The 17659-nt window shown below is 42.2% G+C and overlaps 2 protein-coding genes across 3 annotated transcripts; both read right to left on the bottom strand.

Moving 5' to 3' along the window:
- Positions 1–2149: 2149 nt before the first annotated feature.
- Positions 2150–6285, bottom strand: LOC115748067 (probable trehalase). The gene is made up of 11 exons (XM_030684453.2): positions 5587–6285; positions 5175–5294; positions 4687–4802; positions 4512–4609; positions 4308–4417; positions 3623–3695; positions 3362–3529; positions 3199–3286; positions 2874–2973; positions 2539–2752; positions 2150–2361 (listed from the first exon to the last, which is right to left on the bottom strand). The coding sequence occupies exons 1-11, from the start codon at positions 6162–6164 to the stop codon at positions 2275–2277; spliced, it is 1752 nt and encodes a 583-aa protein (XP_030540313.1). The 5' UTR covers positions 6165–6285; the 3' UTR covers positions 2150–2274.
- A 6422-nt stretch (positions 6286–12707) lies between these two features.
- LOC115748065 (probable trehalase) lies at positions 12708–17343 on the bottom strand. Of its 2 annotated transcripts, none has more exons than XM_030684452.2 (11): positions 16620–17343; positions 16211–16330; positions 15725–15840; positions 15550–15647; positions 15346–15455; positions 14146–14218; positions 13885–14052; positions 13722–13809; positions 13404–13503; positions 13069–13282; positions 12708–12891 (listed from the first exon to the last, which is right to left on the bottom strand). In XM_030684452.2, the coding sequence occupies exons 1-11, from the start codon at positions 17195–17197 to the stop codon at positions 12805–12807; spliced, it is 1752 nt and encodes a 583-aa protein (XP_030540312.1). In that variant the 5' UTR covers positions 17198–17343; the 3' UTR covers positions 12708–12804. The 2 variants fall into 2 exon arrangements, with proteins under 2 accessions (XP_030540312.1, XP_030540311.1); XM_030684451.2 differs by having other exon boundaries at positions 12782–12976.
- Positions 17344–17659: the final 316 nt, after the last annotated feature.

Genomic DNA, 17659 nt, shown 5'->3' with positions numbered 1-17659 from the left:
AAAATTGCATGGACAGAGCAAAATTTAGATTACAAGTCTCACGGGACTCCTTTCTTAGATGTGTGGCATGGGAACAAATCAGACGTAAGCTAGTGGCCCCGTAACTAACTAGTCTAATGAGGGTGGGGAGTGATGTCGGGACAGAGAAGCTTGAGCAAGATGCGGCTCCTGGCGACTTCTAAGATGCACGATAGGAGCAAGAATGAACCAAGTCATACATTAAAAAAGGTGGATCTAGGTATCGGGCTAAGTTTGATTTGTGTTTGAAAACTGCATTGTTTTAAAGTTGAAATGATTTTCAAAATATGAAGTGTCTTAAAAAAATGCATGGCATTACATTGCATTTCTGTGAGTGAAAGGATGAAGGGATTGAGATGCTGCTAGATAAGTGAATAATGCCCGAAAACGCTTGATGGGAAGTTGGTGAAAGTCGGTTGTGTGTGCGTCCAAATGTGAGTTGGAGAAGGTCCTGCTTGTGTGATCGGGGTAACCTTAGAATGAGATGGCCACACGAGCTAGCTAGCCAACGACCCAGCAGCATCGTGATGGGGTGCGAAATGTATAAAGACCGTAACAAACGGAGCCACATGCATGGCATGTGAATTTGGCATCATGATTGAGGAGTTGTGAAAGCAAACTTGAATTGTTCATAATGGAATTTGTGAGCTAATGGTTTAGCTTTAATTTCTCTGTCAATGCCGGGGATTCCACATTGGTGAAACTCCCACCATCAATGATCAAATTACGCACCTTCCCGTTAATTGTGCAATGAGTTCGAAAGATGTTTTCCCTTTTGCTTTTCTCGCCTTTGGGCCAACCACAGTGTGTAAAAGTCTATGGATGACCAACAACTCTCCTTCATCAGCTTGTTGCACAATCATCGCTTCTTGCTCCTAGGATCCGGACTCAAGCCAATCTGGACCTTGATCGGACTTTTGAAGCTTCGAATTAATCTCTTCAATTTTTTGAAGTGTCATAACCCTTAGGTTAGGACAATCTATGCAATATGCACGAGTTTCCGGTAATTCGTTCAGTAGAAATGAACTTAAGAAGGTAAAATTACCTAAGTACATATTAGATCGATATTTGACTTGGTTTTGCTGAATATTTCAAGAAAAATAACATAGTAAAAAATAAGGTACTTCAACAGAGGATTATCTATGCAATAGGCACGAGTTTCTAGCAATCCGTCAAGTAGAAATGAGCTTAAGAAGATAAAATTGCCCAAGTACCTATTAGATCGCTGCAGAAACATTTGGGGCAATACTTGACTTGACTCTACTCAATATTTCAAGAACAATAACATAAGAAAAACGAACTTATGGCCGTGAAATTAGTACTGCTATGTGGCCGTGAAATCAGGATTGCATCCCCAAGGTGTTGAAGGGCAGAGAGCATAGCATACAGATTAAACGAGACAGCAACACTTTACCCAGCAAAACCAGAGAACATATATAAAGCGAACCGGATATACGAATCTTTCTTGAGCTCGTCGCATGGAGAGTTAGATCGGCGCATCATCTATGAACTGCTTATTCAAGAGCACTCCCAAGATTGGCGCTTTAGTCCGTTCGTAATTTCAGAAATCAGTAGCTATTTTTATACAACGAACGTAAGGTGAAAAAAGAATATCTGGATGAACCATGGAATTTTTTTTTTTTTTTTGTGAAACATGAAGTATAGAAGCAGAAAAGGATGCACAGTAAAATAATTGGGCCGTGAGAGACGAGATCAATCCCGAAGAAGTTTCCAAATCAACAAGCCTGTGCAGTGCAGTGCAGGCGGCGACTTGCAATTATCATTCCCAAACGTACGTTCATGCAATGGGCAATAATAGTGACGTGTTGTGACCGACCAATCAACGATTCCTAGCATCGATAGATAAACGTCAGTTTACATTAAAGATGGACAGAGCCAAACCTGTACCATGTGCCGGACATTGAAGAAAATGACTAAAGCATTTGATCTACGAAGGGCACATCAATCAACATATGAAGATTTTCTTTTAAGCTGCAATTTTTTTTTTCCGGAAAAAATTTCACTTTTATCTTCTTTAATTAACATTTGAGAAATATAGCAGACGGCTTCGGAACATACGAGGTCCCATAAGGCTTGAGGAGAGCTATAAGCCCAGTCACAAGGAAGAGTCTGAAACTTTATTCATTAGCTTATATTTTAAAATAATTTGGTAGCAATCCCACAAAATTTCAGATCATAGTGGGAAGAACACTTCACACTCTAAACGTCCAATTTCATATTGACAGGTTTAATCTCTCACTGGCAATCTATCTTCCGGTCTTCAGGCCATCCAAACTCCTCCAGGAAAGCCAACACGACGCCATTCGACCAGCCAAAACCAGTCTGTTGCACAACACGAAGGCGAAGTTGTGATCAGATTAAAGCACATATATGTGCCGTATTCGAGCAGCTGCGTAAACTATGGCCACTGCCAATAATCCCAAAAAGAGAACAGACAAGCATCAACCCTTGTCTTCGAAATACTTCATCAGTTGGCCTAATGAGGCGACATAGACATACCTGAGGTACATATTCACCACCGCCCCCGAATTCCCCACATTTTTCCACATCGTACTTTTCATGCATTGTGCCAGTTTTCTTGTAGCCAACGTAGTTGGTCCTTATCCACCTGATGAATATGTCTTCCGCCAAAGACCTTGCCTCGCTAGACCCAGATCTAGCCAGGCCTTCAGCTATCATATGCTGCAGAGGGGCCCAGCCGTTTGGAAAATCCCTGCACATATATACAAGTCCAGCCAGTGAAAATAAATAATACCTTAAAAAACATCTTTGTCCCTCTGCACGTATTAGAAAACTGATCGAGTAGAGTTCATAATGTCGAATTGGCTACTAACCATTGTTGGCTTGAATTTGTCAATGAAGTCGCAATTCCAGCAGGATGGAGCAAACCTGAACTCCGTAAACTCTTGGCAACTTTCTCTACCAAATTCTTATCTACATCTCATTCATTCATAACAACAGATATTCATTACTAATCAACCCGTGCAACATGACATGATATCGACAACTAATAACTCCCCCCAAACCAAACATCCCTGACCAGTGCTTATAAGATGCAAATTAAAGATGAAATTCAGTGACTACCTTTGACATAAAATTGAGAAGGGCTTGATTTTTATGAAACTGACTACAGTAGGATGTTTATAGCAAGCAACAAACCTGAATTGAACACATCAACCCACAGAGGTATGAAATTTGAAGCAAACACATTCTGGTTCTGTTTTGCAGCATCCCAGTGTTGACCTTCCTGTCAGGAATTGGTTGAATATCGCAGTACAATTGCACCAAGGAATATACAGATAATTTATTGCGCATGTAATACCATGCATGAACTGCTATCGCCAAGCCAATAATCAAGCCATTGTCCCAGCCTTTCGTTCCAGAAAATGGTGCTGACAGCCTTTTCTCTAGCCTTTGAAGCTTCCAAGAAGTGCTTGGCAATGTTGTGATTCCCAGCAACTTTTCCAAAGAAGGATATGTCAAGTTCCATCTGAACCAACACATTCCAGAGAACTCCTTATAGGAAGTTGACAGTGGATTGATAAGGGATTTCAAGTGCAACTAAAGAGTGACATTGCCATACCCTTAGTATGTATATGTTCAAATCAACCGGTATAATTGATGTTGTTGCCAGAGTCGTAAAATCCTCAGGATTCCTAATAAAGACAATTGGAGTTTACGCGATTTGTTGGCTATAAAAAGTAACAAGCAATTACGGTAGCATGTCAAATTTGATTATGCGAAGCTCTTTGTTATCTTCTATTGTTACAATAAATGACCAAACTATAGGGCACAAATAGATCTGTGCTCTTCTACATCATACCCTCTAAATAGCAGAGGACTGAGACATCTCAGATGCAGACATCAAGACAATTGCTTTTTGCACAAAAGAACGACATTATAAAATCAGAATTCTTCCGTTTCCAAAGCAAAAGGATAATTTGTGTGTGTGTGGGAAAGCAGAAGCTTAGAAACAAGACACGATGAAAAAAATTTCAGAAGCTGTTCTAAGGCATAAGGATGTAACGGTCTCACGACAATTTAGCAAATAGAAGCAAGAACATACTTGTTGGAGGGAAATCTAACACTCGGCACAAATGGTTCAAAATTGGGTCCACGAATTTAAAAAGCTGACTAAAGCTCAGCAAACAATAAGACAAGTACCATTCTTTGAATAACAACTGAAATTTGGGTCATAATATAAACCACAACTATCCAAGAAAGCAAACAAAAAGGATTAGACTGATGGATTGCTAATGCAAAACTACCTCATCCATCTGGTACTAAAGTCCCATCCAGATTCAGCTGTTGAAGCTACTTCCCGATAAAACTTCTGCTTTTCAGAAGTACTTGATATATTTGAAGCAGACTCCTTGTCCTGACAAAAGGGAAGTGAACAGCTACTCATAAGGTTTAGATTTGCTTCAGACAGCAGACCATACATTATGATAGCCAGATCAGAAAGGAATTACGATTGTGAAAGATTCAGGCCTGGGTTTATCCCACATTGCGTAGTAGCGACTCAAATTATGACTACATTGACGGTCCTGGATCGTGATCTGATGAAGACCTGTGGAATAAGCACGGACATGGCGATAGGGACAATGCATATTAATCAAAACATCAAAGTGAAGGATGTTGTGATACTTGACGTCCAAAATTCATGCTCTTTCAGAAGAGCAGGGAGACACTTCATGACAAATTCCACATCATGTGTCCTTTCATAAATGGCACGAATCATTGCACTCAGAAGGGGAGGTTGGCTGCAAAAAGTAACCCAGAATGTAACTCAAATTTCAAACCATTAGAATGACACACCTTATGAGATGAGTCGATCACAAATCCTGATTATATAGAACATAAACAAACACAAAAAAGACAGAAAAGAGATTGGAACTTGGATTAGAAATCTCAGTAGAACATCAACTAAACAAAACTTAGCCTTGAAGAATTTCAGTAGAATTGGTGGCATCCTTTTAACAAGTAATCACGCAGAAGCAGTAGGCTAGTCTAAATGAGCTCCATCCAAGGGCATGTATGTGGACAAAAAACCACATTAAACAACTTCCAAATAAAACAAAGACCTCATTTCACAAGAAGATAAACTCATATTTACATGACTGAGAAGCATTTACCTCCGGTTTGTGTAGTAGACCCTTGAACCGTTTAGGACGTGACCATATTGTTCTAAGAGGTAGACAAGATTGGTCACAATTGCCTTCGCCGTTGCATACATCTTAGAAGCTAACAAGCCCCTGCACATGGACTGCTAATATTACTCCTATGAAATCAAATCTCGATACTCACACAAGCTTCTTTATGCATTGTCATCTTTCCGGCTAATGTTCTCCAGACAAAAAAAAAAAAAACCATATTTATAAGCAAACAAATAATGTGTCTGGCTACTCACGCGAAATTTGGCAACTGGCACTACTGATTCTAATCCATGCCTCGTTTTAGTACCCATTAAAGGAGACTGTAACTTGCAAGTTCATCAACCAAAACGAAACGTGAAAATCAAAGAGCCAAAAATGGAAAAGAAGTGACCTGATGACCCAGTAAGAGTCCCAGTAACACACCTCCCTGAACCGGGAACCGGGAATAATGACCGGCCCAGGCAGGGGAAGCAAGGTGTGCCAATCCGGCCTCTCCCTCACCGCATCATCCACGCGCCTGCTGAGGTTCCGCCACAGCGCGTGCACCTCGAGCGCCCACGCCCTCACCGCCGGGTTCTTCACCCGGGGCAAGAACCCTTCCGGCTCGGGCACGAAATCCGCCGGCTGTGCGGACACCAGATCGTCCCCCGCGCCCCCGAAGTGGACGGCGATGAACTTCTCCATGTCCCCGGCCGAGACGGATCCGTTGGACGACTTCGGGAGGTCGGCAAAGGCTCGCTCGACGGTCTCGAGGTCGGACTTGAGGGAGAGGTCGACGTAGAGCTTGGGATCGAAGTTCCGGGGCCCGAAGGCGGCGAGGGCAGCCTCCTGGAGGCGCTCGAGGAAGGTGAGCAAGGGAGTGGAGGCAAGTGTGGGCATTGCGCACGCGCGTGAGGGAGATACAGTAGTGAAGGCGAAGGAGGTCGTTAGGAGGAGGAGCAGCGAGAGCGAGCAGAGAGTGTCCGGCATCGTCGTCGGAGGCCGCTACCCAACGGTGACGCGGCGGAGGAGGCGGAGGAAGGCATGGATGGAGCTTCGGAGGATTGACAACGGCCGGGCCGAGAAAGAGAGAGGTGGGACCGATGGTTGACTTAACTTGACTTGTCGATGTCTGGTGTCGTTTCCCGTTTGGGGTGTTGTCGTGCGATGCAACGGGTGACACGTGGCCTGCGTCTGCACGCAAAGGACAAAGAGGAAAAATACAAAGCCGTGGTTTTTTTTTTTTTATAATCGAGATTTCCCATATGAACTATTCTTCAAGGTAGTGGGGGTATGCTAATCCCGCCAGGTTAGTCCCCAAGACACGATTGTTGGCAGTCGAACTTAGGACCTTATCAAATTAACCATCTAAAGTTCAGGAAGTTCAATCAACTCATCCAGCGCCCTATTGGCAACCTTTGGTAGTTTTAATCGAGGTAAAAATTGATAATGCGCTCCAATTGCTTGATGATTCCATTTTAAAGATGGTGAATTTGAAGACATTGAGAAATTATGGAGCTGAATATAGGTTAGTAATTGGGAAGAGGGTAAATTACAAAGAATAAGATTGTGTAGAAATTAGTAACTCGAATTAAGATTGGTAATCTAACATGATAAGCGATTGCAAGTTAACATTGGCAAGTCGGTGAGAAAGTTTGGTAATTTGAAAACAATTAGGGTGTTGAAGTAAATATGCAAGGGGTCAGTTGGATTTATCACGAGACTCTAGATAACGATGCACTTTGAATATCATATTGCGTCGTGAAAGATAATATAAGACTGTTTGCCCGCGAAAGCGCACCCATGAAGTCCTCATCAAGATATCTTCGAGGGAGACTCTGAGATAGATTTTTGTCAGCTGCTATGCACCGAGATTTCAAAGTCTTTCTGCAAAACATCCCCTAAGTAAACAGACATCCAATGATCCAAACGCTACTCAAGTTCCACCTCGCCGAACATTTGTACGATACTTCAGCTACACCATAAAATGTTACAGTGTATCATCGTAATTAAATATCATAATCAAACATTGAACAGTTCCTATGTTGGGATTTGTTTGGAGTCCATGTAGCTCAAACTATGAGTGAGCAAATTGGACCAATCAAATCGACACTGGCCCGACAATCCAATTGGCCATTCTAGAGGATTGCGGTCCGATTTTCCATCTTTAAAATTAAAATTGATAGTCCTACAGTTCGATTCCAAGATATAAAACCAACCCACACCACCAATTTTTTGAAAAAAATTTGAATTTTATATTGCTCCTACGATCTCTTCACTCACATTACGATCTCATCCTTCTCAGATCATAATATAATATCGCGAGGCCAAATATCGCGAGGCCAAATGAAACGAGATTATATAAAAATTGAGCTTATTTCTTGTTTGGTATTTATTTCCTTTGATTATCAGACATTTTACTGATTCTATTTGACCGCCTGAAAATTAGACCACACCTGTCCATCCGATCTGATTCTCGAGACCATCAGTCCCATCAAATCGGACTGAACCGGTATCAAATCGGCCTGAACCGGTAACTGCTCACCCTAGCTCATACCAAAGCTCAAATCAAAGAGAAAAAAAAAAAACGATTTGCCGAAAAGAGGCGCAAGAGCATGAGTCTGCCGCAATCGTGTCTCCCGGACCAACGGAACGGAAGAAGCTAAAAGGACGAAGCAAGGAGAAGAAGGTCTTCCCTTTCTGTCAGCTACAATCGAAGGAAGAATCGGTGTTCGATCGAAGCGGGAGGCGGTGGGGATATTATCAAGCTCCTCAGATGTCTCTTCAGCTCCACACGGAATCGAGCTCCGATCCGCAAGATCGGAGCTTCAGGGATTGGAACGACATCATACAGCATTCATCACTGGAGCGACACAGATCAGAGATCGAAAGAGAATTTTAAGTCCGGGAACTACGCATCGTAAGAGAAGATACGACGACGAATGGTGGCTCGATTGCTCTGAAACTCGAGCTCCATCGACGACCAAAATGAGAAAGATTGAAAAGACCATGGGACTTCGAAGCTGAACAGTGAATCCCTCTCCCCAGCACGCCCTAGTTTTGGTTTTATCTAGCGAGCAATAAGTGGGATTCGGTCTCGGCCCATCTTGCCCGGACAATACATGGGCTGGAATTATTTTCTCGAAGGCAATGATGCCATGAAAAGTAGGGCCGCGCAAGCGGTCCGTTTTCACCCGGGAGCTAGACCGAACCGCCCACGGAAGCAGGCCCGGTTCTCGATTCCAGTGGAATCGGGTCCGGCTTCCAGTCCCAACATTTGGAACCGATATTGTGGTTTTGGGTAATGAACCTATCCATCCAACCGTGATTTTGTGAATAATTTTGTGAGTGATTTTCAATCAAAATTGACAGGATGGAGTCAATTGGCTAAAGATAAAAATGTTTGATATTCAATTGGCAAAATTAAAAAGGTTCATGACTCAATTGATAAAAATACAATAAATTTATGATTTTTTGGATAATTTTTCCCTTAGAAGCATAAGAATCACAACCGGCATCATTAGTCGTGCATCAATTACGATGGGATTCGACGTGTGCTTAAAGACACGAACGGTTCACACTCCATTTTCGACCCTAATTTAATGATTAGGACGAGTCAAATTAACGACGTGCAAGCATCGCTATGGAATCGGCGTATGCATGGGATGGTCGAAACGTGGGACAAAGGCGACTCATAAAATCTTCTTTATTTTCCCCGAGAAACCATCTGTATTCACCTTGAATTCCGTTAATCACGTTGTCAAATTCATGCACCATTTCCCATGCGATTACATATTGGTTACATATATGATTAAATAGGTCACAAGATCGAAACGCCACTAATTGGGTAGATGATAGAATAAGGGGGAAAAATAGTATTTCCATGAAGTCTGTTTATGTAGTAACATTACGTTGCATACTCGAATATGTGTCACTTATTTAATACTTGAGAGTTACATCTTTCCATCATAGTAAATCCTAAATAATGGCATAAGCCAAGAATAATAAAGCACGGTCCGCAACTAGAAGTACACTCTCGTATCTTAAAAAAAAATCTGTCACCGTAAAACTTCTGCAGCCAATCACCAAATTTAGTGATGAGAACGCGCCGAGATGCTCCACTCCATTTGCAAGGGCGTGCGGTACGCATATAGGTTCAACGTTCTCATTACCATCGTCGTACGTAAACACCAATATCAATATAACCGTAAAAAAACTCTTAAGTCTATATCATTACTAAATTGAGAGAAGAGAATGGCCTAATCTCGAATATGTTATGGAATCACATCACGGTCATCTTCCTCGGTGCCTATCAACGAACCGATCTCCAAGTTCACTCAAGATGAGCTGCAGAAATTTATTCACCCGCACAAAAGAAAAGTTTCGAAAGAGGGAGGAGGAAAGCAAAGAGGAGATCTCTCTCTCTCTCTCTCTCTCTCTCTCTCTCTCTCTCTCTCTCTAGGACTGCTCAATTGATAGATGATGTTAAATTGTACAACCCATCTCCTCTAAAATTTTATCGAACGCATAATGACTAGTACTGTGTGGACAAAAGCTTGAATTGTACCAATCATGAATTTTGAAGTATCGAGACTACTCTCGTGGCATAGCATTCACAATCCTTTACCACACTAAGTTTACACACACTCGCTACGACATTCGTTATGATTGACCCGATTAGGTAAATCAATGTTGGGAAACGAAACGTCACATTCAAAGTCGACTTGTTGCTTTCGGTAATCCTATTATGGACACCAACTCAAGTTGATCGCTACTAATAGGACTGCTGATTGGATCGCTAAAGCCCACTTATCCGACACTCGTCCCTCTACTTGGCTTTATTCTATTCCCGAATCCCTTTTACTTATTTTATGTCTTGATGTCGAAAATTTTGGTTTATTCGGGATTCTTTAGTAACGAAAGTTTATTATTCCGACCAAAAAAAAAAAAAGCTGATCATTACCATTTCCATCCATCGCATCTAATATGCACCTCTCACTAAGAGGAATGCTATTGAAGTGCTCGCTACTCTCAATTTGCGTAATCAATCGGCGATTATCATCGTTAATCAAATTCGTTTTAATCGGTGGAGCTGGCGATTAGTCAAATCACGAAGCTGAGGGGGGTGGGGCACGCGGGCCGAGGTGCTTCGGCTGGTCAAAAGGGAATCGCACGTGGGGGTTTTCTCCAGTTGCATTATTCATGGAGGTCAATCCCACGGCCGAGTTCAATAGACCTAATCAATCGGAGCGTGAGGATTACATAACGCTAACCCTAATTCTAGCTTGTCAAACTTGTAGTGCTCCACATGTATAATAATTATGACGCTACTAATCAAGTTTCCTTTACCATTTCCTTTTGCTTATGATGATTTGTATGAGAAATGCTGCACAATCTTGTCAACTCTCTTTTCCTCCTTTTCCACCAAAACACATGCTAATCTCCCTACAAATTAGGCTTTACAAACTAGAGTGGCCCGGTTATCCTTAAGAGTCTCCTTCAGTGCCCAAGACAAAAGAGTTGGGGGCCCACCACAATCAAATGATTTTGATTAATAACACACTAAAATGGCTTAATCTTTTCTTAATTAAGAGTCCACAAAGCAACCACGCACACTAATTTAGGAGGAGAGACGAGTAGTTCATGAGGAATCTAGAAGCTTGTGTGGATCTTGATTTGATTTAGTGTTGCCATCTTTTTGTCCAGTTCTTTTTGCGCCCTAACCCATTTGTCTTTTCCTTCGAGGCTCTATATGTCGACATAGAATTTGCGAGGCGAACTACACCAGCGTTGGAACAACATTACATGATAATGACATGGGTATTTTTTTTAATTTTTAATTTTTTTTTCATTATTTTTCGGAAAATTACACAGTGGTTCTTGATCCAATCCGAGATCTCTGTCGTGACCCATAGCCTAATCTTTTAATTCGGACTTTTCCTTTTGGCGAGGGGGGGAGTGGAAACTTCCTGGGATGTGGTACGATCCCTGCATATGTCGGATAATCGCAACTTTATGGCCAATGATGCCTTGGATAATCCTAGAGTAAAGTTCATGACATCGTCCTATTCCTGTATAAGCACACCATCGATCGATGTACTGATTCGCAGTTGTAGATAAAGCCCACGGAAAGAGACAGAGAGCTTAAATTCCAACGTATGGGGCAAGGATAGGTGAGAACTTTAGTGACACGATGACTTGCCAAAAGGGATCGTGAATCTAATTTTTTAATTCATATATGATGAGCTGAATGATTATATGGCTAAATTATATATAATAAATGGGTCATATATTAATTTAAGTATAATATAGGTGTTAAATGGGTAATAAATGAGTTTACAATTTAGTTAGATCTAACTCACTTCTATAACTCTCTTTTCATTTCCGTTCGACCTTGCGCTCGCTCGCTCAACACTCTCACCTCACTTTAGATATGAGTTTTCTTAAATTTTGGGATGAATAATAGAAGTATTTAGGGATATGAGTCCGATTGGATATGTCTAACTAGATTTGTATTGCATGGAGATGGGTCAAAACGGCATAAACGGGTCTATTTGGGTTAGGACATTCTCGACCCAATCGAAAGGTCTAACCGACAAGAGGCACCATTTGTCCAAACCAAAGCAAACTGGCCATGCAACCCGAAAATTGCATGGACAGAGCGAAATTTTACATTATTAGGTGTTGAAGGGCAAAGAGTATAGCACATACAGATTCAATGAGACAGAGACACTTTGCCCAGCAAAACAACAGAACTTAGTCGATAGAGCGAACCGGAGATACGAATCTTTCTCGCGCTCGTCGCATGGAGAGTTAGATCGGCGCATCATCTATGAACTGCTTATACGAGAGCACTCCCAAGATTGGCGCTTTAGTCCGTTCGTAATTTCAGAAATCAGTAGCTATTTGTATTCAACGAACGTAAGGTGAAAAAAGAATCACTGGCCGAACCATGGAATTTCTTTTTTTTTTGTGAAACATGAAGTATAGAAGCAGAAAAGGATACACTGCAAAATAATTGGGCCCTGAGAGACGAGATCAATCCCGAAGAAGTTTCCGAATCAACAAGCATGTTCAGTGCAGGCAGTGTAGTGACTTGCTATTGACATTCCCAAATGTACAATGTCTCGTAGGTATCACTCTGGATTAAGGCCGTCAATTCAGAATAAAGTATTTCATGTAACGGGTAATAATAGTGACGTGTTGTGACCGACCAATCAACGATTCCTAGCATCAATAAACGCCAGTTTACATTAAAGATGGACAGAGCCAAACATTTACCATGTGCCGGACATTGAAGAAAATGACTAAAGCATTTGATCTACGAAGGGCACATCAATCAACATATGAAGATTTTCTTTTAAGCTGCAATTTTTTTTTTCCAGAAAAAATTTCACTTTCATCTTCTTTAATTAACATTTGAAAAATATAGCAGACGGGCTTCGGAACATACAAGGTCCCATAAGGCTTGAGGAGAGCTATAAGCCCAATCACAAGGAAGAGTCTGAAACTTTATTCATTAGCTTAAATTTTAAAATACTTTGGTAGCAATCCCACAAAATTTCAGATCATAGTGGGAAGAACACTTCACACCGGAAATGCCCAATTCATTATTGACAGGTTTAATCTCTCACTGGCAATCTATCTTCCGGTCTTCTGGCCATCCAAACTCCTCCAGGAAAGCCAACACGACGCCATTCGACCAGCCAAAACCAGTCTGTTGCACAACATGAAGGCGAAGTTGTGATCAGATTAAAGCACATATATATGCCGTATTCGAGCAGCTGCGTAAACAATGGCCACTGCCAATAATCCCAAAAAGAGAACAGACAAGCATCAACCCTTGTCTTCGAAATACTTCATCAGTTGGCCTAATGAGGTGACATAGACATACCTGAGGTACATATTCACCACCGCCCCCGAATTCCCCGCATTTTTCCACATCGTACTTTTCATGCATTGTGCCAGTTTTCTTGTAGCCAACGTAGTTGGTCCTTATCCACCTGATGAATATGTCTTCCGCCAAAGACCTTGCCTCGCTAGACCCAGATCTAGCCAGGCCTTCAGCTATCATATGCTGCAGAGGGGCCCAGCCGTTTGGAAAATCCCTGCACATATATACAAGTCCAGCCAGTGAAAATAAATAATACCTTCAAAAACATCTTTGTCCCTCTGCAGGTATCAGAAAACTGATCGAGTAGAGTTCATAATGTCGAATTGGCTACTAACCATTGTTGGCTTGAATTTGTCAATGAAGTCGCAATTCCAGCAGGATGGAGCAGACCTGAACTCCGTAAACTCTTGGCAACTTTGTCTACCAAATTCTTATCTACATCTCATTCATAACAACAGCTATTCATTACTAATCAACCAGTGCAACATGACATGATATCGACAACTAATAACTCCTCCCAAATCAAACATCCCTGACCAGTGCTTATAAGATGCAAATTAAAGATGAAATTCAGTGACTACCTCTGACATAAAATTAAGAAGGGCTTGATTTTTATGAGACTGACTACAGTAGGTTTATAGCAAGCAACAAACCTGAATTGAACACATCGATCCACAGAGGTATGAAATTTGAAGCAAACACATTCTGGTTCTGTTTTGCAGCATCCCAGTGTTGACCTTCCTGTCAGGAATAGGTTGAATATCGCAATACTATTACACCAAGGAATACACAGATAATTTATTGCGCTTGTAATACCATGCACGAACTGCTATTGCCAAGCCAATAATCATGCCATTGTCCCATCCTTTCGTTCCAGAAAATGGTGCTGACAGCCTTTTCTCTAGCCTTTGAAGCTTCTAAGAAATGCTTGGCAATGTTATGATTCCCAGCAACTTTTCCAAAGAAGGATATGTCAAGTTCCATCTGAACCAACACATTCCAGAGAACTCCTTATAGGAAGTGGACAGTCGATTGATAAGGGATTTCAAGTGCAACTAAAGAGTGACATTGCCATACCCTTAATATGTATATGTTCAAATCAACCGGTATAATTGATGTTGTTGCCAGAGTAGTAAAATCCTCAGGATTCCTAATAAAGACAATTGGAGTTTACGCGATTTGTTAGCTATAAAAAGTAACAAGCAATTATGATAGTGTCACGGGCCGGGAGATCGTGATCGACCCGTGCAACGACTCGGGCTTCCTTTGGATCGCTGGAGCGCCTGAGCCAAGCCTTTTCTCTATATTTTGCCTTCTTTCTAATTTGGATCGCATAGAGAGAGGAGATGATCTAACCTGTATCGCGTAGAGAGAGGAAATGATCGAGAGGGAGAGGCTTTGGGGAGGAATGCTTTGTATTTCTCTAGGGGATGATCAAATGAGAAGAGGACTCCCCTTTATATAGGAGGGGCCTCAAATTACAACCGTAGATCAATCTCTCATCTAACGGCTAAGACTTTATCTACCGACTCCTCAACTACCAACATTAAATAGAAAGGTTTCAGAACCTTGCCAAATTACCGACTCGCCCGTCCCGGAAACCTTCTAGAATATTACGGAAGATAGTAGAAAATCCTAGACAAACCCTAGGGGACCAAGACACAGCAAGTCTTGGGGATCATCTCGGCCATCAGCACGACTGGTTGGGGCACGAAAATCTCGGCCCATGTCACTAGCATGTCAAATTTGATTATGTGGAGCTCTTTGTTATCTTCTATTGTTACAATAAATGACCAAACTATAGGGCCCAAATAGATCTTGCTCTTCTACATCATACCCTCTAAATAGCAGAGGACTGAAACATCTCAGATGCAGACATCAGGACAATTGCTTTTTGCACAAAAGAAAGAATTATAAAATCAGAATTCTTCCGTTTCCAAAGCAAAAGGATAATTTGTGTGTGTGAAAGCAAAAGCTTAGGAACAAGACAAGACGAAAAAAATTTCAGAAGCTGTTCTAAGGCATAAGGATGTAACGGTCTCACGGCAATTTAGCAAATAGAAGCAAGAACATACTTGTTGGAGGGAAATCTAACACTTGGCACGAACGGTTCAAAATTGGGTCCACAAATTTAAAAAACTGACTACATCTCATCAAACAATAAGACAAGTACCATTCTTTGAATAACAACTGAAATTTGGGTCATTATATAAACCATAACTATCCAAGAAAGCAAACAAAAAGGATTAGACTGATAGATTGCTAATGTCAAACTACCTCATCCATCTGGTACTAAAGTCCCACCCAGATTCAGCTGTTGAAGCTACTTCCCGATAAAACTTCTGTTTTTCAGAAGTACCTGATATATTTGAAGCAGACTCCTTGTCCTGTCAAATGGGCAATGAACAGCTACTCATAAGGTTTAGATTTGCTTCAGATAGCAGACCACACATTATGATAGCCAAATCGGAAAGGACTTACGATTGTGAAAGATTCAGGCCTGGGTTTATCCCACATTGCGTAGTAGCGACTCAAATTATGACTACATTGACGGTCCTGGATGGTAATCTGATGAAGACCTGTGGAATAAGCACAGACATGGTGACAGGGACAATGCACATTAATCAAAACATCAAAGTGAAGGATGTTGTGATACCCGACGTCCAAAATTCATGCTCTTTCAGAAGAGCAGGGAGACACTTCATGACAAATTCCACATCATGTGTCCTTTCATATATGGCACGAATCATTGCACTCAGAAGGGGAGGTTGGCTGCAAAAAGTAACCCAGAATGTAACTCAAATTTCAAACCATTAGCATGACACACCTTATGAGATGAGTGGATCACAAATCCTGATTACAGAACATAAACAAAAACAAAAAAGACAGAAAAAAGATTGGAACTTGGATTAGAAATCTCAGTAGAACATCAACTAGACAAAACTTAGCCTTGAAGAATTTCAGTAGAATTGGTGGCATCCTTTTAACAAGTAATCACGCAGAAGCAGTAGGCTAGTCTAAATGAGCTCCATCCAAGGGCATGTATGTGGACAAAAAACCACATTAAACAGCTTCCAAATAAAACAAAGACCTCATTTCACAAGAAGATAAACTCATATTTACATGATTGAGAAGCATTTACCTCCGGTTTGTGTAGTAGACCCTTGCACCGTTTAGGACATGACCATATTGTTCTAAGAGGTAGACAAGATTGGTCACAATTGCCTTCGCCGTTGCATACATCTTAGAAGCTAACAAGCCCCTGCACATGGACTGCTAATATTAGTCCTATGAAATCAAATCTCGATACTCACACAAGCTTCTTTATGCATTGTCTTCTTTCCGGCTAATGGTCCCAAAAAAAAAAAAAAAACCATATTTATAAGCAAACAAATCATGTGTCTGGCTGCTCATGTGAAATTTGGCAACTGGCACTACTGATTCTAATCCATGCCTCGTGTTAGTACCCATTAAAGGAGACTGTAACTTGCAAGTTCATCAACCAAAACGAAACGTGAAAATCAAAGAGCCAAAAATGGAAAAGGTTTGACCTGATGACCCAGTAAGAGTCCCAGTAATACACCTCCCTGAACCGGGAACCGGGAATAATGACCGGCCCAGGCAGGGGAAGCAAGGTGTGCCAATCCGGCCTCTCCCTCACCGCATCATCCACGCGCCTGCTGAGGTTCCTCCACAGCGCGTGCACCTGGAGCGCCCACGCCCTCACCGCCGGGTTCTTCACCCGGGGCAAGAACCCTTCCGGCTCGGGCACGAAATCAGCCGGCTGCACGGACACCAGATCGTCCCCCGCGCCCCCAAAGTGGACGGCGATGAACTTCTCCAAGTCCCCGGCCAAGACGGATCCGTTAGACGACTTCGGGAGGTCGGCGAAGGCTCGCTCGACGGTCTCGATGTCGGACTTGAGGGAGAGGTCGACATAGAGCTTGGGATCGAAGTTCCGGGGTCCGAAGGAGGCGAGGGCGGCCTCCTGGAGGCGCTCGAGGAAGGTGAGCAAGGGAGTGGAGGCAACCGTGGGCATTGCGGACGTGCGTGAGGGACAACCAGTAGTGAAGGCGAAGGAGGTCGTTAGGAGGAGGAGCAGCGAGAGCGAGCAGAGAGCGTCCGGCATCGTCGTCGGAGGCCGCTACCCAACGGTGACGCGGCGGAGGAGGCGGAGGAGAGCATGGTTGGAGCTTCGGAGGATTGATAACGGCCGGGCCGAGAGAGAGAGGGGTGGGACCGACGGTTGACTTGACTTGGGGATTTCCGGTTGGGGTGTTGTCGTGTGATGCACCGGGTGACGCGGCCTTCGTCGGCACGCAAAGGACAAATTCCTTGCTTAATTATCACGAAAATTGATAATTTTGAAATAACCCAATTAATTAGCGAATCAATCCCAATAATAGTGACTCAAATACCTTTGGTAGTTCAGACCAAAAAAAAAAAAAAAAAACCTTTGGTAGTTTTAATAGGAAAAAAATTGGTAATGCGCTCCAATTGCGGTTGATGATTCCATTCAAAAGATGGCAAATTTGAAGACATTGAGAAATTATGGAGCTGAATATAGGTTAGTAATTGGGAAGAGGGGAAA

Source organism: Rhodamnia argentea, chromosome 3 (assembly GCF_020921035.1).
Source record: "Rhodamnia argentea isolate NSW1041297 chromosome 3, ASM2092103v1, whole genome shotgun sequence".
Classification (NCBI taxonomy): domain Eukaryota; kingdom Viridiplantae; phylum Streptophyta; class Magnoliopsida; order Myrtales; family Myrtaceae; genus Rhodamnia; species Rhodamnia argentea.
This window is presented reverse-complemented; position numbering and strand designations above follow the sequence as displayed.

Coding starts and splice junctions, on each gene's coding strand:
- LOC115748065 (XM_030684451.2), bottom strand. CDS start 17,197: ATGCCGGACGCTCTCTGCTCGCTCTCGCTGCTCCTCCTCCTAACGACC. Junction 15,456..15,549: donor GGCCTGAATCTTTCACAATC/GTAAGTCCTTTC, acceptor CCCATTTGACAG/GACAAGGAGTCTGCTTCAAA. Junction 12,977..13,068: donor GTGGTGAATATGTACCTCAG/GTATGTCTATGT, acceptor GATTATTGGCAG/TGGCCATTGTTTACGCAGCT.
- LOC115748067 (XM_030684453.2), bottom strand. CDS start 6,164: ATGCCGGACACTCTCTGCTCGCTCTCGCTGCTCCTCCTCCTAACGACC. Junction 5,295..5,586: donor GACTCTTACTGGGTCATCAG/GTCACTTCTTTT, acceptor GTCCATGTGCAG/GGGCTTGTTAGCTTCTAAGA. Junction 2,753..2,873: donor ACAAATTCAAGCCAACAATG/GTTAGTAGCCAA, acceptor ATATATGTGCAG/GGATTTTCCAAACGGCTGGG.